General features: G+C 41.2%; 1 protein-coding gene across 1 annotated transcript; it reads left to right on the forward strand.

Annotated features, from left to right (window-relative positions):
* On the forward strand, window positions 1-26,801 carry gpcpd1 (glycerophosphocholine phosphodiesterase 1). The gene is made up of 20 exons (XM_084314986.1): window positions 1-327; window positions 1,014-1,133; window positions 1,820-1,910; window positions 2,038-2,119; window positions 6,305-6,380; window positions 7,852-7,893; window positions 8,830-8,953; window positions 9,177-9,420; window positions 10,138-10,303; window positions 11,601-11,730; window positions 11,975-12,029; window positions 12,396-12,488; window positions 14,072-14,149; window positions 15,799-15,838; window positions 16,800-16,858; window positions 17,872-17,937; window positions 19,047-19,183; window positions 19,856-19,991; window positions 22,032-22,192; window positions 24,953-26,801. Exons 2-20 carry the CDS (start codon window positions 1,055-1,057, stop codon window positions 25,149-25,151), a joined length of 2,058 nt encoding a protein of 685 aa, XP_084171112.1. The 5' UTR covers window positions 1-327; window positions 1,014-1,054; the 3' UTR covers window positions 25,152-26,801.

Raw genomic sequence — 26,801 nt, forward strand, 5'->3', positions numbered from 1 at the left:
AGTTGCATAACGTGGCGTTCCTTAGCTAGTGTGCTTCGTCGTCGATCTCAGGAGGCTAATGTCATTGAATAGTATTAACGTTTGCTCCACAAAGCTACATTGCTGGACGAAGGTTGGATGATTGGATCTAGCTAGATTAACATAGGGTAACGTGAAGATGTATTTACTTGTTTCAGGGAAACAACATGGCCATGGGACAAGTGATTAGTCTGCGTTACTTCCAGACTGGTGCCTCCTCCCTGCAGGACAACCACGCCGGCTTCTCTTGAGAAGCACCCTGCTGCAGCAAAGAAGCCACAGATCATCATCACCGCCACAAGTGAAAAGGTAATGTTCGTGTAAATGCATCAGCTTGCTAACATGTGCAATTAGAGCTGGTGTTGATTATTAAGTTACCACCCCAACATTTTCCTGGGCTTGACTTTGTATGTGTTTTCGTGGCAGATTAATATGCACTTTTGGATCTGTGCCATCAACATGGTTATTATGACTGTTATATAACCTAACGTTAGTTAGCCACAGATCCATTTTGGTTCTGACCATCTAAGCTATCGACGACAACTCGTGTTATTATGATGACTATATTTATGGAAAGTCCGCATTCGTTTTCTGCTTCCACCACTACTAATCCACGATGCAGTACCCAGAATGACCTGTAGCTGCTGGTGACGGCGGGTTATTGTTTATCATACAACTGTAGTCTTTTTTTTTTTTTTTACTTTGGCCATTCCGCTGGCTCTTTTTTGCGTTTATCGCATTTTTTCTGGTCAAGAATGACCGACAGAAACAGGTTTGAATGGGTACAGATGGGGGGAAGACACTCTGAGAAAGATACGGCTGCAGTCCGGGAATCGAACTCGCTAACCCCAGATCCGTGACGAGCACGGTTGTGACGTTGTCCCCGAAATAGCGCTCGAGGTACGCGGTGAGCTACTGGAGCTCCCCATACAACTGTAGTCTTAGTAATAAACATCATCAGCATTTCAGTAGTGACGTTCTTCTTGGTTTTCCAGCGTATTTGCGCCGCCAAACCTGCAACCTGTGCCTGTCAACCATGGACCTGCAACCTGTGCCTGTGTCAACCATGGAGACCACCGAAGTGACTGTGTCAGTAAAGGGAGACACGTCCCCTGGTAAGACAGTTTGGACACGACCTTCGGACATAGCCCTGCTGGTAGAGGCGTTCACATTGGCTTTAAAAATAGCTAACAATGATTTTTTTTGGGGGGGGGGGGAATTACACTAACACAATTCTTGTCGTGTATTGTCAATGTACAGTTACTTCTCCTTCGGATGTGTATATTTTTTGTATGATATTTTTTCTTCTTACACAGTAGGCCTACTGTACATCTGTATGTCTTGAAGTTGTATGTCATAAATGTCCTGATGAATTGAAAATGGAGGACCCTGATGTAAACGAGACAAAAGTATTTTTCTGGTCTGCATCCTCTTAGCAGTTGTTTGTATTAAGCCGTACTGTATTGTACCCATTCTGCAATCTGTTAATCAAGTTTTCAATCAATCAATCAAAGCTGCTTCTAAACATACCCTCCCCCAAAAAACAGACAATTAACATTTACGTTTAATTATACTTGCTTTTATTTCCCCCATGAATCACACTCAAATCGAGCTAAAGCATGCATTTTAATGAGGTATTTTGGAGCCACTGTTTTTTGGGCCTGCCAGGGTTATCTTTTCCTGGCGGCCCGCCAGACCTTTGCAATTATGCAATGACGCGTATTATTGTTGCTAGACATATTTAGTTTTTGTGCTGACCTTGATTGGTGCATAACAGTATAAGTTGCTTATACTTTTTCAGGGGAGGTGATTGCAGTGGTTGGTAGCTGTGAGGCCCTGGGAAGCTGGTGTCACCAGGAAGCTGTGCCCCTACACCCCACAGGCGATGATGGGTAGGTTAAACATGCCTGATGACCAACTCGGTAACTGGTTGCTCTTTGTTGGAAAATATGTTTGGTAGTAAATAAAACAGGCTGCATAGTCTTTCGGTAGCCAAATGTTTCTGTTCTCTTCCTACAGCTCTTTGTGGACCAATACCATCACTGTGCCTAGAGGAGATGTAAAGTATCGCTACTTTAAAGGCTTCTTCCTGGAGTCAAAGGTGAGCTGAGAGTCCATTGTCAGTATAATGATGAACATAGCTGGAAGTGGAATTTGAGGCAGGACTAGCCTGTTTGTACCCCCTCCCCATGCTGCTATGGCACATTCTCCAAGGGGATTCATGAAGCAACACTTGACTTGAATGGGGGAGCCATTACCAGGGAAGAAGTTATTGGGGTGGTGCAAATGTCGAATACACTTCTTCATCCCTGTTTGCAATGCAATGCCCCCTTGACAATTTCAGTGGAACAGCTTGGACCTAAGTGTATTTCCTGTCAGCTATTGATATTGGCAACACTTCAACTGGATATAAACGTGGATCCATTTTGAATGTTTATGTTGTCAACGGTCTATAAGAGTGTAGTAAGGTTTCTCTGCCGTCATCAGCATGTCGGCACTGTTTTTCAAAACTGAAGATAAATCTATGAAATAGGTTTTTGTGTTTGATTCACCGGGTCCCATTAAAGCATTGCTCCTGTCTGCTTTGTCGCCAAAAGGGATGGGCGCGAGTGATTGATCACTTGAGTACTCGCCGTTTCAACTGAACTTGTGGTTTTTGAGGGGAATCGTTTTTTTAAATATTTTTTTTATAGTATTTGGTCACCACCAAGTACGTCCGCCAAAAGTGCTTGTTTTTGCTACTGAAACAGAAATCTCGCTGAAATCCTGCAAGGTGTGTGTTGTTGCAGGAAGACTAAGCTTAAAGAGGATTCTATGGATAGTACGCTAACGTTACTGTGAAAAGTTTGTTGCGTTGGAATACAGCTAGCTTAGCGTTATCTAAAAGATAAAAATAGCAGTTTGTGTTCGTGCATTTCCAAATTGTGCCAATAACATGTCTCCCACTTTGTGTAGCGTTCATAGACTATTGATACGGACATGCTGAAGTTGTGGCTAGCTAACTGTTAATGTTAGTTATGCTACAGTACATGGACCCAAACACTGCTACTACTGCTAGCCAAAGAGAACACATACTGTACCAAAACCCTTTTGTCTCAAGCAATCTGCCGTTCCATGAGCGGAGAGACCGGTTACAGAGTGGAGGTAATGTAATTATTACAAATGGTAACTGACTGTTTTGAATATGTATTAAGCATCAGGTATATTGCTGTGCATTGTTATTGCTGCAGTACTGCCATTCTCTTTTTAAGATACGTTCTAAAAATAGATTTCCCTAAACAAGTACTCAAGCACTACTCATAATTCATGCGAGTACTCGATCTGGGAAAACATTACTCGTGCCCATCCCTAAGCAGGATACTTATTCTGTATTCTTATTCGTATGTATATATATATTATATATATATCGTATAGGACGCTATAGTAAAATGTAATACCTTCGCATGGATCCATGAACGGTATACCACCCAACCCTACTACTATGGACGTTTTGATGTAATCCACATTGGCTAATGAATGACAGTTTATATGATGATTTGATCATGGAGGGATGCTGTTGAAGCCACTGTGTTTTTGTCGTCATGGTTTCCTTGTTCTGTGCCATTTGTCATCCCTTTACAGTTCAACAAGAACTGGATGAACAGATTTTGCCAACCTGTTCCACTTGATGCACTTCTCTTTTTTTCATAGTCATTTTGTTCCCAATAATTCCATTCTAAAGCCTGGTATCAGCCAATACATGAAAGGCAGCATTAAAGGACGTTTTAGATACGTAGATACGTACCAGGAAAGATCACTTTCCTGGTATGTGTATCACTTTCTCCACGTCTCTGTTTACCCCCTTAGAGCTGCCATTACCTCACACGCCGCAGAACAGGCAGGCCCAGGACTGTTATTTAATGTGACACTGCAGTAGGGCTGGGCAATATGCACCAAATGTACAGACGCTGAATCTTGCCCACGTTAGTATGTTGTAGGCCTGTACCTGACTGAATTTTCTCAGTCGATTTTAAGATTTGGCTGTTCAATACGACAATTAAACTTTTTTTTTTTTAAATTATTATTATTATTTAATCTCTTAATTTTTTTAAATCTTTTATTTTTATTTTTTACTTAACTGGCAATTGCCATGAGTTTCAGCATGATTCTGACCATATTAACATAGTCAACTGCAACAGAATCATGGGGATATGTTTTAGCATTTAAAGATCAATAAAAGACGCATTTTTTATTATGTCAGAAAGACTGCTGTCCTAGGTCCTGAAACAACGATGCTGGATTCCAGTCCACTCGAATGACCATTTCAAGGACGTTTTAGTTTACTCTGGTTTTTGGAATAGACGTACTGCAAAGACAGAGGGCTAACGTGACGGATTATAAAACGGATCTATCCACATGCATAAACCACGCACATAAAACGGCAGTACTAAAACATAATGCATGACCATATTAGTCATCACAGGCCCTCAGTTTAGGAGGACAGACACACTTTTGCATAACATAATAACATACTAAAATGACTTGCACTTACATATTTGTAGGTCTACTTGTAAATTAAGTCCATGTTCTGATTGTTCATTGAAACAATATCCATAAAACTCATTGTCCACACACTGTTGCATGTGGCAGTAGAACAGTTTACCAGGACAGTCTGACAATCCTCTGCCTCTTTCTTTAATCAACTATGGCGTAGATCTCCTTAAATGTCTCACATTTGCTTTGCTTAATGTTTTCTTGACTTGGCTGATATTGTGAGCTATTAGGTAGCAAAATAAATAATAATAATACACTTTATTTGTATAGCACCTTTCATACAATAATTGCAGCTCAAAGTGCTTCACAACAGAAAAAGACAGGCATAAAATTTGCACATAAAGTTCAGACATATAAAATCTTTTTTCACATTAGGATCTAACATCCCAACAGGCCACCTTGTTTATGGTTTGATTCAGTTTTAAAATAGACAATAATAAAAAGAGTAAGATAGAATAGACAATAAAATAGCGTAAAGCCTGGCCAACATGTGTCTCCTACACTGAATTGGATAGCGCAACTTTAGGCTACCAAGGTAATTTATCCACAGAATAAGGCAACTGATTGAAAGCACACAAGTTATTTTCAGCTTTTTATTAAAAGTATTATTAATAACCTGATATGTATAGCATAATAATCTTGATTTATTTGGAATTCTATGTAAAATCTGACATTCAAACACCACCGTAGTCCAAATGGAATGTTCCTTGGTTTCATAACCCCTTTTTCCCCCACCACTGCAACGATTCGACTGTGAGACTAGCAGTCGAAGGGAGCTCCTAGTCGACTATTTGCTGGTATATATATCCCTGGTATGCCCCTTTTTTATTTTATTCAACTGAATGTACAACAACCAATCACATGTTGACAAACATCTGATAATATGGAATATATAAGACACAATAGAGCTAGCATTTCTATTTTTGACCTCCTGCTGTTAAGGTTTTCCCAGAAAGAAAGTGTTTTCACTGAGTGAGGACACAATAACTTGTGACTGTCTGAAGTAGAGCGTCTTTTGTTTGCAGTGGGTGGATCTGAATTTGTGACATAGGGAAATTGACTTCCTTCCCGTATCATATGATGTCAGTACTCTGTTTCTAGTGAGACACTAGCTAGCTCTTAAGCCTGAACTGGGCCAGAACTATCATTGTTTTACATTTGATTAAAGGTAATTTAAGCCCCCCCCCCCCCCCCCCCCCCCCCATTGGAATTAATATACACAGTTTTGGACTACACTTGACATTTATGTTGCTCTTATGTCTGTATCTGAGAAGAAGCATCTTCACCTCTTCTACAACACATATTATATTATTAACATATTGACTGTTCCCACATAGTAACAGAATTGAGTGGCATTGATGACTGTTTCCTGTGTGCAGTTTCAAAACCATTCAACTTTGTTACTGCGCACTGTATTTGTCACATTAGTTAAACAAGGAAGTAGCTACACGCATGTTACTGCTACAGTAAGTGAAAGCTCCGTTAACACAGATGTATTAAGAGCAACTAAATGTGTAATTGAAGCAACGATTCCACATTATTTGTCGCACTCACTAACAAATTCACTTTTCAGATTTCAAGCCACCGTGGCTGACTGGCCCTAACGGGGGGACTGGTGGTGACTATATCAACTCACATTCCTTTTTCACCCCCTGGTCCAAGAACAGCTTGGAGATCCGGCTAGACAACAAGTTGACTGTTTTGACTGATTTTGAAAGCGTTGTTAACACTGTCCTAAATATTGGCATTGCAGAGTGCAGGTGGCCCCTGTCAGGTGATAGTCAATAAGTGGGAGACCCATCAGCAGCCGCGCACGATGATCCCCACAGGTATAGCGCACCGGGAAAAAATGGTGCTGTTTTGTGTTGGTGCTGGTGAAGTGTAGAAACAGCCCTTGTTTAGCTCCATTTTACCCCGTCCTTTGCACTGTAGGTAGCCCTTTACTACTGATGCAGGGTCAGATTTTGCACACCCCACTGAATGTTGGTATTTTGGGGGGGGGGGATAGGCTAATCTGATCCTAGATCTGTTATGGGCAACCTCACCTAGGACATTCAAAACAGCTGGCCCACAAAAAAAACATTTGAACTAAGATGAACCAAGACAATTTGCATATTAACAAGGGCTGAACAATTATGATTCACAATGATGGAGGGGATGATCATTTTTGCCTCATTATTTAAAATTGAAAAACACACTTTAATTTGTGCAGGGGTCTGTACCAAACAAAGATATTTACTTGAGTCTGTAGGATATAATTTGTACGTCAGGACAATTTGCAGCATCATTTGTAGGAACCGGGGTTTATGAATATGTCCCCTTTTTCGAGACTTCAGTGTTTCCTCTAAACAAGGAAGCCCATTTCTGCTTCCCAAACACTTTCTGTCACACATAGCCTTTGGAGCCTCTAGTATAACGGAGCGTATATATATATATATACACAAGTTGCTTTTCTGAGGAGTGGGGTTGAGAGGGGGATACTTTGCTCTTTAAAGCTAGAATACTCCAGAGGAAAACACTGTAGTGGATAGATGCCGCCGCCTGATACCGTGGATCCCTCTAGTTCAAACGCCATTGTGTTAGAGGCGCCTCCGACAAAGCTTATTTACAATCCGCTTTGTTGGGGAAAAAAGTTCACTGCAGCCATTTCCCTTCTCCGCGTGTTGGCCTCGTTCACCTCGGTCTCCATCAGCCCGGACCCTTGTCACCCCGTCCCCCTTTTGTCTTCTAGCAAATGAAGGCCCACTGAAAAATGTGTTGCTTGATTTCTTTCGTTTATGTGCAGTGCTTTGGCTTACTTAAAAGGAAAAGGGTGCCCTTTTCTTCAATATAATTTTATTTGGTTATACCTTCATGGACCATATTACAGAGCTTCTCCCAATGCGTTTGCTTAAAAGTCTGAACTGTTTCATTACTGCCTGTACAAAAATTATTTGAATGACTACCCTGCCGTAGATTTATAATAGGTTGCTTTCTTAGTCAAAATATATGAGTGAAATCCAAAGAAATTCCACCGACCGCCATGAAATTGAGGAGGCGAATAAAGTTCAGAGCCAACGATTGAGAAGTTAAATTGAGCATCTTATTTTTGACCGTTGAACAACAAAAAAAAAAACCAAAACATTTAATGTGGAATTTGGTGGAATTGACAGGCCACTTGGGACAGAAAGTGATATTTGGCAGCATTTGGCAATCATTGTACATTTAGAAGTGCTCTTTTTGTGAAATATCCTCAATTCTGGTGGTTGGATGGGTGATGCTGTCCTACCCTTTTCCTAATGCCTTTTTCCTTTATTGCAGAGTCGTGTCTTAATATCGACGATGGCCAATTTGGAATTCACAGTGAGTTGATGAATTTATACAACCATTACTACCACACAGTATGTGCAGTCCTTAGATTGTACCAGATGAACTAAAACCCCATGAGATGGTCATACTATTGAGGAAGTATCTTAAACATGACTTAGTGCCTCTGATATCCTTACAGATTACATCTTAATAGGCACTTCTCTTTTTGGACTGCCGCAGTTGAGGCCACCCTTTCTCACAGAACAAATGCTGACATTGTGTCTCTTTGCCATTATTGTCAGTGTAGCTAATTTTGCTGTTAGAGAGAACATGGAAGCCATTGTGTATCGAATTTCAAGAGAATCTGACTCTGTTAGTGATCGACTGTTTCAATGGCTGATAGTGATACCAATATTTAGAGAGCAGGGGGAGATTATTTATTTTTTGTATTTAATAATAACAAATGCATAAAAATAATTTTTTTATTCTGTAGATCTGCACTCTTGCTTATTATTTTAACCTCTTAAGCCTGAGCGGTCCGGTACCTGACCGACAATGACATCACGCCATAAATACATCTACAGAATGTATGAATTAATGTTTTATTTTTTTTTCAAATAAAAAAAGACGTATTCTCCTTTTGGTTCATTACAATTTACGTACTCAAGCCTAGTAACCGACACAATATTTCTGACACTGGGAATACATTCCCTGAGATCCATAGATGTCCCTAGATACCAAGAACATGCAAATGGACCTTGTAGAAGGGGCGCAATCTTCCATTTACTTAGGTATGTATTTTAGAAATAGGGCTAGGGCTTAAGAGGTTAATAAAATAGAATAGAAAATCAACAAATGTACCAAACAATATAAGTTGATTTAAAAATTTTAATTATAAGAATGCCGATGCGTTGCTGATTACATCAAAATGCCAGATATCTGCTGCATTAATTGGTCTATCACTACTCTCCGTGTCCCCCTGTCCTACAGACGGGGTGGAGTGTGTAGACTCTGGGTGGTTGACGTGCCAGACGGAGATTCGCCTGCGTCTGCACCACTCTAAGAATGCTCCGGTGTCCATCACCAAGAAGAAATACAAGAAGTCTCGCTTCAGGTGAGACAGACGCCAAGATCAAATTCAACGCCATTCAAGGAAAGTTCCAGTTGAAAGGAACACGAGACAGATTAGCACCTCGAGTGCCCCCGGCAATCTTGTCAAAAGATGAATGAATCAATGAAATGTTAATGATATCACATTAATAACGTTAAGTGTTTCATATTTTCAAGAGGGAAACACCCCAAACTCTGGTCTCTTAATTGTTATCCATACCTGGTAGGATCAAGCTGATGCTGGAAGGCATGGAGGAGGAGGGGGAGGATGACGAGGAAGAGGCACACAGCCCCTCAACTTCGCACAAGATGCCCACTACCCTGGAGATCAGCATGATCACTGGGAACAGCTACAAGTCCCGTCACTCCCAGCCAGACTGCGGCTACGCCCTGGATCCTTCCCAGTGGTACGAGTACGTCATCCACACCATGGACCCAGACAACCTGGAGCTCACCTTCGATTTCTTTGAGGTGATGTCAATATCAAAGGTTTTCCTTCTGTAACCTGGTTTTTAGTTTAATCCCTCTGACGGAGATATATTTGACAATGAATAGAACACATAGCAAATGTCAATACTCCATCCACTCAATGATATAAACTGTACTAATCCCAGCTATTAAATGTTATAAATGGTATTAATCCCAGCCACTAAATGTTATAAATTGTTATAATTGCAGCCACTAAATGTTGTAAATTGTACTAGGCTAATCCCATCCACTAAACATTTTAACAATCCCAACTATTAAATGTTGTAAATTGTACTCTGCTAATCTGACCCTCAAAATGTTATAAATTGTACTCATCCCATCAGCTAATTTTTTTAAATAATTATACTAATCCCATTCACTAAATGTTATATTTTGTACTAAGGCCACCCAGACCAGTAGATGTTATAAATTGTACTCATCCCATCCACTTAATGCTAGAGATTATATTAATCCCATTCACTAAATGTTATATGTATGTGTGTATATGCATACATACATACATACATACATACATACATACATACATACATACATACATACATACATACATACATACATACATACGTATAACATTTAGTGAGTCATTTATTATTATTACAATGTATATTTGTTTATATTATTAAGATATTTATTTAAAAGTAATGTATTTAATTTGTACTAATCCCAGGCACTAAATGTTATAAATTGTAACCTTTGCAGGAGGACCTGAGTGAGCTTCTGGTCCAGGGCGATATCCACCACCCAGGGCACGCGGGCACAGCCTTACTCCTCTCCTCTACCTTTGTGGAGAACGGCAAGGACAGCGGAGTGGTCACACTCCCCATCGTGGGACGGAACGCCAGACAGACCATTGGGAAAGTCAGAGGTGTGGTTTCTTGTTCAGTATTCCTACAACTCACACGTTCCTCTAGTTCTATCTTTTCAACAATCTCACTAATGTGCCTGGTGACTATGGAACATGTTTGTTTCCCCCCCCCCCAAAGCAACGTACTACAACATCTAATTTTAGTACTTTCTTCCCTCTAGTGCAAGTGTTTTTGATGGGAGTGGCCAATTCCAAACCTTAAAATATTTTAAATACTAACTGCCAAACACCCTAAAGTAAACGCACTTGTACAAATAGTGTGCAAGTTGGCTATAATAAGGTCATTTATAGGCCTGATATTCTATAATAGTATTTCAAATTAGCATGTGTCCGGATTGCAGAATTCAGTACTGTATCTACAAAACCTTCTGTTTAATCATCTTCCCTTTGATTTTTTGCATGGTGTTATTCACTGTCAAAGATGCAAATAAAAATCATAATTTATATTCTCCTTTTTGTTTCATCACAATTTACTCAAGCCTAGTAACAGACACAATATTTCTGGGAATACATTCCCTGAGAACCATAGATGTCCCTAGATACCAAGAACATGCAAATGGACCTTGTAGAAGTGGAGCAATCTTCCATTTACTTAGGTATGTATTTTTAGGCGGATTTTCTGAAAATAGGGCTCGGGTTTAACAGGTTAATCTAGTTGTGGTGAATGTTGGCAGCTGCAGGCCCTGCCTTGTAGAAGCACAGCGGAATTGTTGTGTTTGTTACCACCAGCAGGCACGACATTCTGTAACACAAGCACGCCCATTCATTCACAAACGTTGCCTAATCTGGTTTTCCAGTACCTGGATAGCATTTCAGACTGCAAAATCAACACCAGGACTAGGACAGAATTAACAGAAAGCCTCTTCAAAGTTTTTCAAGTTGTGAGAAATTGAACCGAAAATGGACCCTGTCCAATTATGTTCTAATTCAAGCGTAACGGCTGTGGCTCAACTGTAACACGGCTTAAAAAAAAACAGCATAAAACATTTTCAAATCAACAATATTTCAGTAAAGCTACTATTTTTTTATGTTGATTTCATACCAAACATGTGATCAGATCAGATTCTTACCAAAGACCCACTGCCGTCATGCAGTAACAACCTGTATGTGGGAATATGACCTGATGACGGTAGGAATGGATGATAACGAGCAGCTTGCCTCGCGCTCAACGCCTTTCCTTGTTTGATTATATAACTATCGGTTCCAACACACTTTCCAACGGCTAGGAGTAATAAAGTTGTCTCGTATCTTATTTCTTATCGTATCTCATATCATACCTGTTGTGTGCGGGTTTCAGTGGATTACCTGGTGATCCGGCCTATCAAGGGCCTTCAGTGTGACATGAGCGCCTCCTTCACTAAATACTGGACGAAGCGGAGTGCTCTGGACGTGGGCCACAGAGGAGCCGGCAGCACACACGCAGTCAAGTGAGTGAGACGCCACTTGCATACCTTGGATAATCTTCTTGGAAGCGAATGAGTTACACATGCAAGCTTGGACACGTTGTGCTTAGAGAGCAGAACATCAAAACATGTTGTCAAGGGAATCTCGTGGTTACATACCAATATGGAACATATTCGTAGATAGTATTTATTTTTGCCAAGTTTATATTTCTGTATCCTTTTCTGTTGTATTGTTGTATTTGAGATTGTGATTTGTATCTTTTTACAGGCACCACAAAGTCAGGGAAAACACAGTAGCCTCGTTCAAGAGTGCTGCCAATCACGTAAGTTATTTATAGACGATGTGCATTTACATTAATCATTGTCACATGAAAACATGTTTGCACCAGATTTAGCAGTTGTAAGCTCATTTCCATCTGTAGTCTATACAAACAGTGCAAGAGTTCAAAATATACATACAGGTGAAATGCCACACAACATGCACAGGACACACAGCATAAACAGTGCAAGATTTAAAAATATACATACAGGTGAAATGCCACACAACATGCACAGGACACACAGCATAAACAGTGCAAGATTTCAAAATATACATACACGTAGAAATGCAACATTGATATTTGAATGATGCTGCTTTTATTTCCTTGTAATTCCATGTTTATTTCATTATGATGTGTGTTTACTTCCAGGGTGCTCCCTATGTGGAGTTTGATGTTCACCTTTCCAAGGACTGCGTTCCCATTGTGTACCACGACCTGACCTGCTGTATATCTACCAAAAAGGTAAACTATGGAAAAGGTTGTGGCTAGGGAACCGCTTGTGGCCCAGGTTTACTTCAGCTATTCATATGAGCAAACACTGCAATATGAAATAGGGGAGAGTCGACTCAATTGTAAAATATTTCACTTTTCACTATTTACTCTGAAATGGTTTTACCTACATGGGAAATATCTTTGAGACAAATGACTTACAAGTGTCTGCTATCATAAGCCTCTTCAAGTTTTTCAAGTCGTGAGAAATTAAACCGAAAATGGACGCTGTCCAATTCAAGCGTAACAGCTGTGGCTCAACTGAAACAGGTGATACCGAGCAGCTTGCCTCGCGCTCAAAGCCTTTCCTTGTTTGATTATATAAATGTTGTTAAATACTTTTCACGGTTGTAATACGGTTTAAACAAACGGCATAAAACAAATCATCTTCATGGTATATCAACAATATTTCAGTCAAGCTACTCTTTTGATGTTTTCATACCAAACATGTGATTAGATGCATTAAAAAAAAAAAAAATACAAAACAAATCACACCCGCGCTTTGGCATTCCTTACCGACCAGGACTAGCATACATGACGTGTGAAGACTACGCTGGCGGTTGTAGAACAGATGGATACAGACAGCTGTATCCATCTGTAGCTCCATACAAACACAACATTGTATTAAATGCTGCCAGCCTTGAATTTGACTTGGTTTTTGCAAAAACCAATTTTCAAGCCACCATTGCCCAGAGTGGAGGAATCCTGTTGATTGTTTTCAGGAATGTGGAGGACATCACAGTGGCACTCGAGTAGTGAGAGAAAACAACTTGCGTGTTACAACTTTAAAGCATTTGCGGCGACTCTCCCCATTTAGAATGTTTATGTTGTCATATACGTTAAAAGGCCTATAGGACGTAGGCGGCTGGGTGGCCGCAGCGGTCTAAGCGCTCGTCACCAACGCGTGAGACACCGGTATCGAATCCAGCTGTCAGCGCTGCCTCCGGCTTGGGCCGGCCGTCATACTGACTCGATTGGCAGAGTCAGCGGGAGGGAAGTCGATGGGTGGTAATCTGGTCGTTGTAAACAGCGACTCCTACAGGTCAGTCAGGGCGCCTGCACAGCAAGGACAGGAGATGTCGAGGGTAGTGTGAGCCTCCCACACGTTACACCTCGCCAATGAGAGTCCGCGCTGGCAGGTGAAAAGAAGTGGCTGGCTGACTGCGTGAATCGGAGGGGACATGCGATAGATTCTTCAACCCTCCCTACGACCGACCATTGGGGGGCACATGCGAGCAACGATCAAGACAGGGGAGGGGGGAATTTGCACGACTAAAATTGGGATGGGAGAAAAACAGAAAAAGTGGATAAAAAAAGGCCTATAGGACGACAGCACAGAGGAATGGGTATTAAAATCATACCCATCTCTTCTAGTTTTGGTATTGATATCAGTTCCATAAAGCTGAGGCGGGTCACGTGAGGAGGCTGTAATGTGGATGCCATGATCACGTCATTCCTGTCATGATGTACATATTCAGACCTGATTTGTAGGATGGTTTGGGAATCGTACAACAGAACGGGAACCTTTACATCCGCTTTCTCTTCCCCTCTGACAGAAAAAAGACAAGAACTCTCTGGAGCTGGTGGAGGTGCCCGTCAAAGACTTGACATTTGATCAACTGCAGCTTCTAAAGGTAAAAATGACTGACTCTTTAAAGCCATGTTGAGGGGAAAGCTCCCCTGGTTAGAACTTGGGGCCTCTGAGGCCAGACAGATTGTTCCAGGGCCTCTGAGGCCAGACAGATTGTTCCAGGGCCTCTGAGGCCAGACAGATTGTACCAGGGCCTCTCAAAGCTTTTTATCTCCATAGGACCGCCCAAACGAATCACTCATACCCGGTCTGGCAGACTGAGCAAACCTGTGATTAGGTTAAATCTGTGAGAAAAATAAAAGGAAAGAGAATGGACGTTAATGGCATACTGTATATGTTCTGAATGTTTAGTAATGCTCAAGCAATATTTATTGGTTACAAGAAAGAACACAAAAAACCTGAAGAAGGGGAGATGTCATAGAATGTATTTATATGTGACACAATATGCCTTTAAGTAACCTGTTTTACGACACTAACGTAAAGTGAACTTTTGACGTGATATTCAGTACTTATACATGTGATGTGACCTGTATGCTGTTGCTCATTGGCTCTCAGAAGTAAACAAAGTCCAGATCCGGGCGTGTTTGGACAGTGGAAGGCTTTACACCATCCAATCCCAATATAGTTGGGGCTATGTTTTCTGTATGTGTATATACATTGCTTGTCATATTTAGCCAGCATCAATCAATTGAAAGCAGCATTTAATAACATTTGCTTTAGTTATTCTACAACAGATATGTACAACTGAATATGTTAAAAAATATATATATTTCAGCTATTGTAAGTCGGTGTGTCGGTCACTGTCGGTCCATCCCAACAATTTTACAGAATGTTGTTTGTTTTGTGTTCCAATACATCACAACAAATATTAGAGGCCAACCGATACAGAAATTTGGGGCAGATACCTATATATATATATACTTATTAAAAAGGCAAAAATTACATTTGTAATGCATTCAAAAAAGCATGTTTTGGGCATAAATGGGACACGGCTGTGAAGAGGAGACTTGTGTGGTTCCAATGAGCCAATTTTTATTCAAATATCTGGTGAGAGGTCAAGGGATCCCTTTGAAAATGGCCTGTAAAAGATGTCTTATCAACCGGCAGGATATCTGTAACACACTGATACCAGTATATCAACGATAAGCCCATATCAGGCTCCTAACAAATATCACTCCAGTCGGCCTGATTGTGGAGCTACTATAATCAAAGGCCAAAATGGCTACCTTTTTAAAAGACATAACTTGTACACCGTAAGTACAATTGACACAATGTTTTCTATACATATACAGCTACCCTTCATCTACAATTATGCCAATAGGACCACCATATTGGATTTTCCGCCATTTTGCTTTTCCCAAATATCACATGCTAGAGACATGACATTTTCCACAATAATAGCTATCGGTGTGCCAACGCCTCACACCAAATTTCACACTATTTTACCAAAGGTTTATCAAAGTTAACATGTACAACTTTGAAAAGCCATTACTTGTACCCGTACATCAGACTAACATAATACTTTGTACACACAACCAGCTATCCTCAGTCTACAACACTGGTCTTTACCATTGAATAATTGTATAAATATAATGAATACAGTGCTCCGGTTAAAGTATAGATCCACATAACAAGAAGCAAATGGTGGGTTGGTCACAATTTATCATAAATTGTGTCCTTGTTTTTCCACAGCTGGCAAATACGACTGCCCTGAAAGTAAATGATCACAAAGGTAAAATGATGTTTCTTTTTTACTCTGTTTAAACATTTGCAGTTTAGAACAGTTTAGAAGCTGAAGCCGGCCTCAGTTTAGACACATTGCACTCTCATTGCACCAGGTATTGTCATTCACCTCTAGTCCTCTTTGAGGGTTGTACATCAAAAGACTGGCAGGAATTCTGTTCTTTATTGTGATGAAAGATGGCTACGAGTGTCTCCTGCTTGCATCATTCTAAAGCCGTTTGGAATATATAAGTAGTAGGGATGGGCAAAACTCACAAAATTGCTATTGCATAGTCACTGGGAACTATTTCACTACTATAGCATAGTCACTGGGAACTATTTCACTACTATAGCACAGTCACTGGGAACTATTCCACTATAGCACAGTCACTGGGAACTATTCCACTACTATTGGATAGTCACTGGGAACTATTCCACTATAGCACAGTCACTGGGAACTATTTCACTACTATAGCACAGTCACTGGGAACTATTCTACTACTATTGGATAGTCACTGGGAACTATTCCACTACTATTCGAGTTGGACCAGGCGCAATGTTATTTTCAGGAACAAAAGCATTCATTCCGAAAGTTACATCACAAAGGTGTGATCTTAGTGAAACAAAGTGTAACATCTCCAGTCTCTCTTTCTTCATCTTTCCTTTCTGTTCTTGAATGTACTGCTCCGACGGAGCCTCTCCCAGCAGTTATGCTACCTGGCTAGCTAGTGAGCTGTACCCAGCAATGCATGCCGTTCAGCGGTGTAGCAGTTTAAAGGGGTCCCCTCTCAATACACTACACAGTGTAGGTGCTGGTAAAAATGGTAGTCACATAAACTATTTGAAAAATCGATGCCCATCCCTAATAAGTAGGGCAGTAGATATGTGTGTGTGTGTGCGCGTGCGTGCGCGTGTTTGTGTGTGTATGTGTGTATATGTGAGAGCCATTGTGCTGTTGTGCTGTTGTTCAGATCTGCTGGATGATGAAGAGGAAATCGATGAGCATCAGCCTTTCCCCTCACTCTCACAGGTAAATAACCGCTAAGACGGATGAGATCTTTCAAATCATGCCTGACGGTGAAAAATCAAAGACCGCTAACACTAAATGACTGGTCTTAAATAAATAATCTTTAGCTTTCTCACCCATACTATTAGCTTGGGTCAGTATTCATAATTGCAATGAACATGGGAATCATACTTTTTCCCTGGAACTACTTTATGAAGTGGCCTAGAGTCTGCCTGTACCAGAACTACTCCGGAGGCAATCGCTGTCATTTCGTGAAGTAGTTCCCACTGATGGCTCTGAGGGGGGTTTAGCTTAGCATGAGAGCATCAAAAAATAGCTATTGGGCAATACACTTATCAACAACCGTTTATTGAGCCATCTTAATGATTCAGTGATGTTGAAACCTCTCCATAATATTTAACTCGTGGAGGTCGGTGTGTATGTCCTTCAAAGTTAGGTGCTTTGTTACATTTGTTGTGCTAGAACCTGGCACTGTTCTGTAGCATCACTTGTAGTCTGGGAGGGGGGGCTTGCTGGAATCCTTGACCTTTACCATAACCCTTTAGTAAGCCAACAACGTGACAACGAGAGTGACGAGACGAGACCCACTAACCATGTGAGGGGAGCGAATGAGACGGGCGAGCAGCACACCGAGTGAGACGGAGGCAGGGCTGGTCCATGTGGGAAGCTTATGTGTGTGTGTGTGTATGCGTGTCCGACCTCTAAGAAGAGCAGGCGAGAAAGCTCGGCTGCGTATTTTTCCACAGCCTGTGAGGAATTAGGCACGGAGATGAGATAATCTCTTTCTCTTTTTCACGCGTCCGCGGCGTAGACGTGATGTGAGACTGTAATGATCATCCATTCGGAACACAGTGCCTCCGTGTGTAGTTATGTGGATTAAACAAAGGGATCTGTGATTTTTAGTCATCGAGTTACTCGAGGAATAATTTCAGCCCTATTCTGCATTGCCATCTCCAGTTTTTCCCCCTTGTTCGCCACACAGAATGACACAGTGTCGTTGTCCGTCTCTCCTGTAGATCTTCCAGGCTGTTCCTGAGCACGTGGGCTTCAACATTGAGCTCAAGTGGATCTGCCAGCTGAAGGTGGGTATTGGCCTCCCCCTTTTTTCTTGATCCTCCAATCACAGCTGACGCTTGCCTTGGACAAACAGAGAGGGACAATTATAGTAACTGTATTGGCCCGAATATAAGAAAACGATCATTTTTTCTGCAAATTACACCTGAAGAAGTCATCAAACCTTTATTTGTATAGGCAGGTTAGTTAAGAACAAGTTCTTATTTTCAATAACGGCCTATTTGGGGGTAAAAAGCCCCCTAGGGGAAAGGCATGTGGGGGATAAGTGAGGTTGTCTTATCTTCATGCTCTAGAGGTCGAGAGGTGAAGAAAGCAGCCATGTTTAGCCCCTTTCCGCCTGTAAACTAGGACATGTGATGTGGAATGATTTGACCAGATTATTCACGGAGGCAGACAGCACACTGAATGACATGTCGCAACACGGAGAGACCTAGAACACGGGCCCTAGCTTAGATCTCTGTAGAATAACGAGCTAACAAAGTATTTATACACGATGGCAGATAAAATAGGTGGAGCATTGATGTACATAATAGTTATAGATATGATGTGCAGACTATTAAGAGAAGGACGTGGATAGAAGGGTGTGTGTGTGTGTACAAGCTGCATGGTGTGTTCCATGTCAACATGATTTGGTATCTGGATTCCTTATCAACAGTTTCATTATGATACCACTTCTTAGAAACTGAGCCACTATGGTCCTCAAAAGACCGTAATGGAAAAGGCAAATGGACCACCATAGGGGTAACTTAGAAGTAGGCAGAGTTCACCATGGACGGATCTGAATTATTAATGAAAATAATAGTAATAATAATGATAAAGTAATTGTTGTAAAATTTTATGAAAGTACGTTTTTTATTATTTATAATTTTTATGTATCTTATTTACCGGTAAACAATATGATAAAAATGTTTTAGGCCTATCTTATTTAAACAATAAGATTCTTCTATTCACTATCTTGGTATTAATGGTACATTCTGGTCAGATATAATTGTTTTCTTTATAAAAACAAGATTTGATCTTCAGTAATCGGGGTCGTCTTATATTTGGGCCAGTACTATATGGCCTGGTTGGAGAGGGAAATCACTATCTAACTACCGAAATTGCTTTGCGTTGTTAGGACGGGACTTGGGAGAGCAACCTGTCTTCCTACTTCGACATGAACACCTTCCTGGACACCATCCTGTCCTGTGTGCTGCAGAACGCCGGCAAGAGGCGCGTCGTCCTCTCCTGCTTCGACCCGGACCTCTGCACCATGTAAGTCTCTCGGGGATGACAATAGAATATAGAATGAAAGGAGGTTCCTTCCCCCAATGTTTGAGGTCCTTCATTGATCCTGGTCCGCCCCAGAGTGCAACGGGTCAAACCTAACATCAGCATCTGCTGTTTTAATTTTTATATATATATATATATTTTTTTTATATTATCTTTTTCCCCCCTCCTTTTTCCGATCTTTCTCCCATCCCACTGTTAGTCGGAGACTGTCACATGCTTTCCTCCCGACACATGTGCAGCCAGCCGGCAGCCAGCCTGGCAGCGCAGACTCTCACTGGGAGAGTGTAACGTGTGGAAGGTCACACTACCTCCCTCCAGATCCTTCCCTCGCTGAGCAGGCGCCCCGACCGAACTGTAGGAGTCGCTGTCCACAACGCCCAGGACCCACCCACCAGCTTTCCCACCCCTAATACTGCCAATTGTGTTAGTATGAGCGACCAGCCAAGCTGGTAGCAATGCCGAGAGCTGGGCTCGAACCCAGCGTCTCCAGCGTTGGTGGCGAGCGCCTTGCCCACTACACCACCTAGCCGCCAGCATCTGCTGTTTGCTCACGTGATTGCCACAGATAAAATATAATGTGACACTTAATTTTTTTTAAATGTGTATTATATTTTTATTTACAGTAATGGTTGTTTGTCTTCTTGCCCCCCTCAGGGTACGTCAGAAGCAGAACAAGTACCCCATCCTGTTCCTCACTCAGGGCATCTCCGAGATCTACCCTGAAATGATGGACATCCGCTGCCAGACCACCCAGATTGCAATGAGTTTCGCCCAGAGCGAGAACATACTGGTGAGCAGCACTGAGCCGTGGTGGGCTTAAGAACGGCGTTCCCGGTATACATTTTGGAGAAATGTATTTGGGACGGGGAAAGTCTGATCATTTGATGAATTCTCCGGGGAATTCATGGAATATCAGGGAATTTTATAAATGGGTCACATATCAGGAATCTAGCAGGATTCCGTGTTTGACTCACATTGATTGTGTTAGATAATGGTTCAATCCTGCTGTAAAGCCTCTGTCCCACAGTAATGCCAACTGGTGGAAACCAAACGATCTTGTCTGGAGCTGAAAAAAGACCAGGATGGAATTAAAATATGTAGGTCATGTAAATGCAGATGCATTAGGCTCAGGGTGGGAACCGAGCACAAATAAACAAATAGCTTGCCGGTGAAGATGGTCGTCAATAAAGTCAATTTGACTTGCCATGGTGATGTGATTGTGTCTCTCATGTGGTGATGACTTCCTGCTGCTGTGATTACATTACACTACAGTAAAAACACCATTTCTCCATTTATCTGTGTTACCAAGGCAATACGTCAATATGTTAAGCATATTGATTTGTTATATTGTTTACACTGCTTTTTACTACCTGTACCTCCCCTCCCCCATGTTGCTATGATACCTGAATTTCCCCAAGGGGATCAATAAAGGAATATCTTATCTTAAGACAGCCAGTGTGCAGTCAGACAAGGGGTTTTATATTACCTTTTAGAATAGCTTTCATGCGCAAGCTGTGCCTTGCTGCTTCTGTTTGCACAGAAAGGGGCACAAAATAGTCTTCTTGCCCACTTTAATGTGATCACAGTGCCAGGAATTCTCCTGGCATCAGAGACGAGACACCAACATATCACCACGGTAAATCAAATTAACTTTATTGATGTCCATTTTTTGCCAGCAAGCCATTTGTTTATTTCGAAATGCAGCACTTTCAGACCCTATGGAGAGCTAGCTTGTGTCTGGCGTGTCAGGCTAGGTGGGAACCCTGTTTACTTTTTGATGTTCACTCAGATTTCAACACCAGTAGCAAAAGTCTTCCTTTTGATAAGCATGTGAGCAGGTTTCCAACCTGTATTTGCATTGTTCTCATCATCTGACTTCCCAGACATTGATTGATTGAAACTTTTTTTTGTTTTTTTTTTTATTAAAAAGGACATTGAGGTTTTACCCTCATTTGCAATGTAGTGAAGATTACAAAATCAAACAGAATACATAAAGGGAATAAAATACATTTGCATAAAATACATACTGAGGTAGGGAGGCTTGTGATCATATTTTTTTTTTATTGTAAAAAGGATAGTGATGTATTTATTTTTAGTGTGAGTGGAAGATCATTCCAGGAAACTGGTGTGTCAAAATAAAAGGCAGACAGACTGAACTCGTAGGACCTTAAGTGTAAGCCAGTCAGATAAGGTCCAAATGTTTGTCTCAGTTTGCTAGTGAGATTGGCTATGTATGTGGTATTTAAAAGTGTACTCAAGCCAAATGCCAAGATATTTATATTCGGTGTATATACTTATTATTGTAATAAATGATTTAGTATATACTTAAACAATTATAGTCTATGTTTCTGGTTAAAACAAGAAATAGCATATATTTAATTGTATCCCTTTTACGAGCAATCGAGCATTCAGCACCAGTTTAAGCTTGACGAGATAAGATGACATGGCTTACCTATTGACCGTATTCACACAGTGGCCATTTTGCTCGTATGCCACCCAGTTCCCATGGAAATGAATCCCGTGCTGAGCAGGACAGGAGAGCAAAATGGCCACTGTGTGAATATGCTCAATGGCTTTCTGAACTTTAGTCCCCTGTGCTGTTCTGGGGCTCACACAGTCCTTTTTATTGATGGGTACTTCTGCTTCTCTTCTGTTTTATTTCCTTATTGATTATGCCTCTACCCCTCTCCCAACTTTGGATCAATATTATTTCACAATATTGCATATTTTAAAATGTTTGGTTGACTTGGATCTTTTGTGTAAACTAACCCAAAGTAAAGTAAACTCAACCCAATATCTCCCCCTCCCCCTCTCTCTCCCTCCCTCTCAGGGTATCAGTGCTAACACCGAGGAGCTGCTGAAGAACCTGAACTACATCGTCCAGGCTCAGTCCAAGGGCCTGGTGGTGTTCTGCTGGGGAGACGACAACAACAGCCACGAGATCAGGATGATGCTGAGGGATCAGGGCATCGATGGCCTCATCTACGACAGGCAGGTCACACACACACAGAGGAGGAGTTTAGCTCCCATCATTCCATCCCAATGTCTATTTGTTTACTGTCAACGGTTCCATTGACCTTATTCACATGGCGTCCGTTTTGGTCTCATTTTGTGCTCAGGTTGGGATTCCTTTCCACCCTGTTCCCACCTTGGGTCAATTCCTCCACAGTGCGCCACAGTTGTTCTCCTCTCCTGTGTCTCAAGTATTAGCGAGCGACGCCCCTTCCTTAGCCGCGCCTCTTCGTCAGCTAACAGTTAACCCCCCAGACGACGCTACTTCTAGAGTCAAAGGGATTCATTGGCTTGATTACAGTTATGTCCAGTAGTCCAATAGTCCAGTAGAACGGGCAGACGTGTTAATCACAATTTATCTTTCTTTGTTATTATAGGTACATAGGGTGCAAGCATAATATTGGCAGATAAGACAATCAGTTCAATCTTTATTTATACTCGATAATACACTTGAGTAATTAAACTCATTTACGGTGCCGTCGAGATGTTACGTACACAAGTGATCGGGCGGCCGTGCGAGGCTGCGGCAGCTCTCTGGGTGAAAGGCTCCCTCAGATCTTCCTCGGGAGAAGCAGGCCGGCGAGACCTTTCCCCTCAGTCGCTGCGTCAGCTGAGCCGGCTCGCCCCTCTCTCTCTTGCGCGTGACATGGGCCTGACATTTGTGTGACACGGCTATGGCCCACATGTTTCCAACAACCCCCCCTTCATAGCCTCCTGGCCCCAGATCCTAGCTGGACATTTACAGTAGAGCCAACGGAAATGTTCCCTCTTCTCCTCCTCAGGGTGACATAACTGTGCCTCTTTCTTTCAGAATATGTGAATGCGCGCTGCCACATTTTGACCTCTGAAGTTCTCCAGAGGCCCGTAAATGACATTCTGGTTGTGGTTGTGTTGTGATGATTTAACCCCCCCCCCGGCCCCCACCCCACCGCTCCTAACTAGTACTGCCTGAAAGCCTACAGTTGACTCATTAATCCGCAGGTGGAACAGAATAGCGTTCCATAACAATGATGCAAGACGGTTGACTCCTTGACTTGTTGGTACTTGGATGTACTATTTGACGATTCTCCCCAATAAGGATAAGTTTTAAGTTTTCTGCGTGGAAAATGATTGCTGATAAGCCTTTTTTTTTTCAACAGAAGGATTGCACTACAAACAATGATTTGATTGGTCAACTGCCCTGCCTATCATTATATTTTTTGGGACTAGTTTTCCCTAATTGAAAAAGCCCCCCCCCCCCCCCCCCCCTCCCTATTTGTGCCTGTATGTTATTATTCTTTAAACGCGTCTTCAGTTTTTGCTGATTTCAGGCAAAGCCTCTTATTATGCATGTGATACTCTACTTCACTACTGTAAACCAAAGAGCAGATGGAATGGCCTGAGCGCGGCATGAGAGGAAGAATCTGCTTTTGCTAACCAGCTGTGAAATCTGTGTCAAAGTGCACCTCCTGTAACCGGAGACATCCGTTTCAGCAGACTTGAACTTCCAACATTCTTCCCAAGCAAAAACAAATTACGGCTAGGCGATATGTCCAAAATATCATATTGTAATATAATTTTTTTGACAGTATACCAGTATTTGACTATTTTTTGTTTTCCAGTACAAATTCCAATGTGATATGACATATTTTTTTTTACATCTTTATCTTGTAATACAATTGTCGTCATGTTGCTATTTCATTCAAAATTGTCAATTTTTTAATACCGCTGCAAATATAAATTTTTATACATATACAGTCTATATAGTATGTATACTCCTTTACTATTTGTATATATATCGTGGGGTTTTGCATGGATCTTTGATGGTATACCTTCAATAAATTGGTATACCTCCCGCCACCCAGCCCTAAAAAAAGGATTTATCTCAAATATAATGGTAGCATCGGGTGGAGCCGTGCATTTTGGCCTCATATTTATAACTAATCATCATTTTGGCATCTTTAGATGCACTTTAAATCTAGATTATTTTTGCAGAGACCCACAAATTATTCTGCCTTTAGACTACTTTATAGACTGGACCATCTGCTTGGTCTGCCATTTTTTCCACAATGAGTCCTATGTGAACGCTAACTGCTAAATGACATGTCACCGTCACTGAGAAACAATATGGATGCATGAAAATCTTGTGTGACTCTAGAGTAGTGACACTCGTCCACTAACAAGTTTGTATAGTAGTCCTTATAGCCCTCCTATTTCAACATATCTTGTAGTTTTAAAAGATGATCAACTTTCAGTTTGTAGATTTTGTCAAAACATTTCAAAATCTGGTGTTAGAATGGATTGTTATTGTAGCCTACTGGGTTTGTATGTTGATCCTTCATTGTATTGTAGGGCTAACTGTCTTTAAATCTACAACGTGACGTTGCTGCATCATGACAACGCATCTGGACACAGTTTGGTGTTTTGCACTGCATTGTAAAGTGTTAGTAGTTGAATGAAACTAAGAGGATATTCTGGCTGCCCCCTCATAGTCCATTAGTTGATCAATCGGTCAGTTTGGTCTCAGTCGACCAAGATTTTGTTAGTTGATTTTAATCCCTTTTTTTCCATGCTGAAAAATGATGTGCTCATCTCTCATAAGCAGTAGATTCCATCTGTATCGTCCCATGTTGAAAGCTCAAATTGATCGATTACTCAGCAAATTATATGACTATTGGGTGGACTGAGGATTTCTTTAGTCGAGGGCAGCCCTAACGATTACCATTATAGCTAATGTAACTCTTCCCGCCCTACTTACAGGATCTGCGACGACCAAGGAGAGCAGCCTGACATCTTCAAAGTAGAGGAGCAGCACTCCCTGCAGGAGGTGGTCACGGACGAGACCATGAAGAACTGTGCCTGCTCCTGCTACTCCATCCCCTGCCCCTCCGTCCCCTGCCCCGCCTCCAAGGCCCGCATGGGCAGTGGCGAGTCTGACTCTGGCCTTAGCTCTTCCTAAGTCCCGTCCTCTCAACCACACTACCTCCCTGCAACGGTCACCGTACAGGGCGTCTTGGCTGGCGGGACTTAAATGACGATGGGATGATCGAAGATAAACTGATAAACAAATGTCTGGAATGTATATAGATGGGAGATTAGATTGAGCAATGATGTGACTCATTTGTTGTCAAAATGACCTCTCCATCCTCCGATCTCTACTCTAGCCTCCGCTCTGTCCACTATAGCAATACATGTGGTTGAATCCAGTCCAGACACGTTATCATCACAGCCGCTGTTCGCTTTATTTTGTATATATTTTTTTTTTTTTTTTTTTTTTGAACAAGTATATGTTGCCAAAATGTCATCAATGCTGATTGCAGCCATGTGACTGATTCTGCTATGGAATTATTTTTTGTATGCATAGGGTTGACCAACAGCATTTTTAGCTTATTTCAGAATATGGATATGTATTCAGGGGTTTTAAATAATAATTGTAAAATAATTTCTACTCTGAGCAATTATTTTCAAGGTGGATGTTTGTCTTGCCAACATGCTAATCATGTTCAAATGTGCTAAAATTGAATGTATATGGGGTTTTCCAGATGTCCACTTTGACACAGGATCACACACAGTTTGTATAGTAGACTACACGATTAATGATAACAACACCAGATTATTATAGTTTTTATTTTTCATGTAATCTGTTTTCTTTTTTTCTGAATATCATAGCCAACATTTTGCCAGTGTTTTCTTCATTGTACTCATAAAAATGAGCATAGCTCCTGCTTTATACGAACAAACTCTTTCAGGACAATATGCAACATGCTTCAATGCAGGTTTTTTTATTTAAGGTAATGGAACGTATTAATCACTGCCACATTTGCATCAGGACAACCTTGTGCTTTGCCATTAATGAAGGTTCACCTCTTGGTGGCTCGACTAAAGAGCACTTAAAAGGTGCCCATTATGTGAAAAGAGATAATGATGATGTCTTAAATGACCAAAGCTGTAGATCTTGCTTTCGGGCACCTATACGTGTCTCCTTTACTTGCTATTTGGAATTCATTAGTAGTGGTGTAGGTATATTATAAGGTATTCTGTGAAAGATGTACAATCTTTAATTATTTACCTTATTTATTGACAATATACCTTTATTTAATGTGAATTGCAGAACATCTTGTTTCCGACTGCGCTTGCGGTTTACATCTGACGGCCTTAAAACGGAAAGTTTCATGTCATTCCATTTCTCTCTGCTGCTCGTTTGAATCCAATACCTCACTTTAGTTAATTTCTCACAACAGAATACCAATATTTCTCCTCGCCTGTACAGAAAAGACAAATGCTTTGCTCGTGTTGCACTTTGAACCATCTCTCAACCCTCATTCTGTTCATTATAATATTCATTCAAATCATGTTGGTCAAACAAACACTGAAGACCATATCTGCATCTCAATAGTACATGGGTCCATTGAATCTATGGAGATAATGTTCCATTTCACCACAACAGCAAGTCCATATATTGTATATACTGTATGTTTTTATTTTAGGTCTAACTATATGTAGGTGAAAACCGAATGTTAAGATATGTATCTGTGATATTAAAACCAGTCTGCTCAGAAGAATGGAAATGTATGAATGAAAAAAAATAAAGATAACTTCTATATTTACA

This window comes from Notolepis coatsorum, assembly GCF_963971535.1.
Source record: "Notolepis coatsorum genome assembly, chromosome: 5".
NCBI lineage: Eukaryota > Metazoa > Chordata > Actinopteri > Aulopiformes > Paralepididae > Notolepis > Notolepis coatsorum.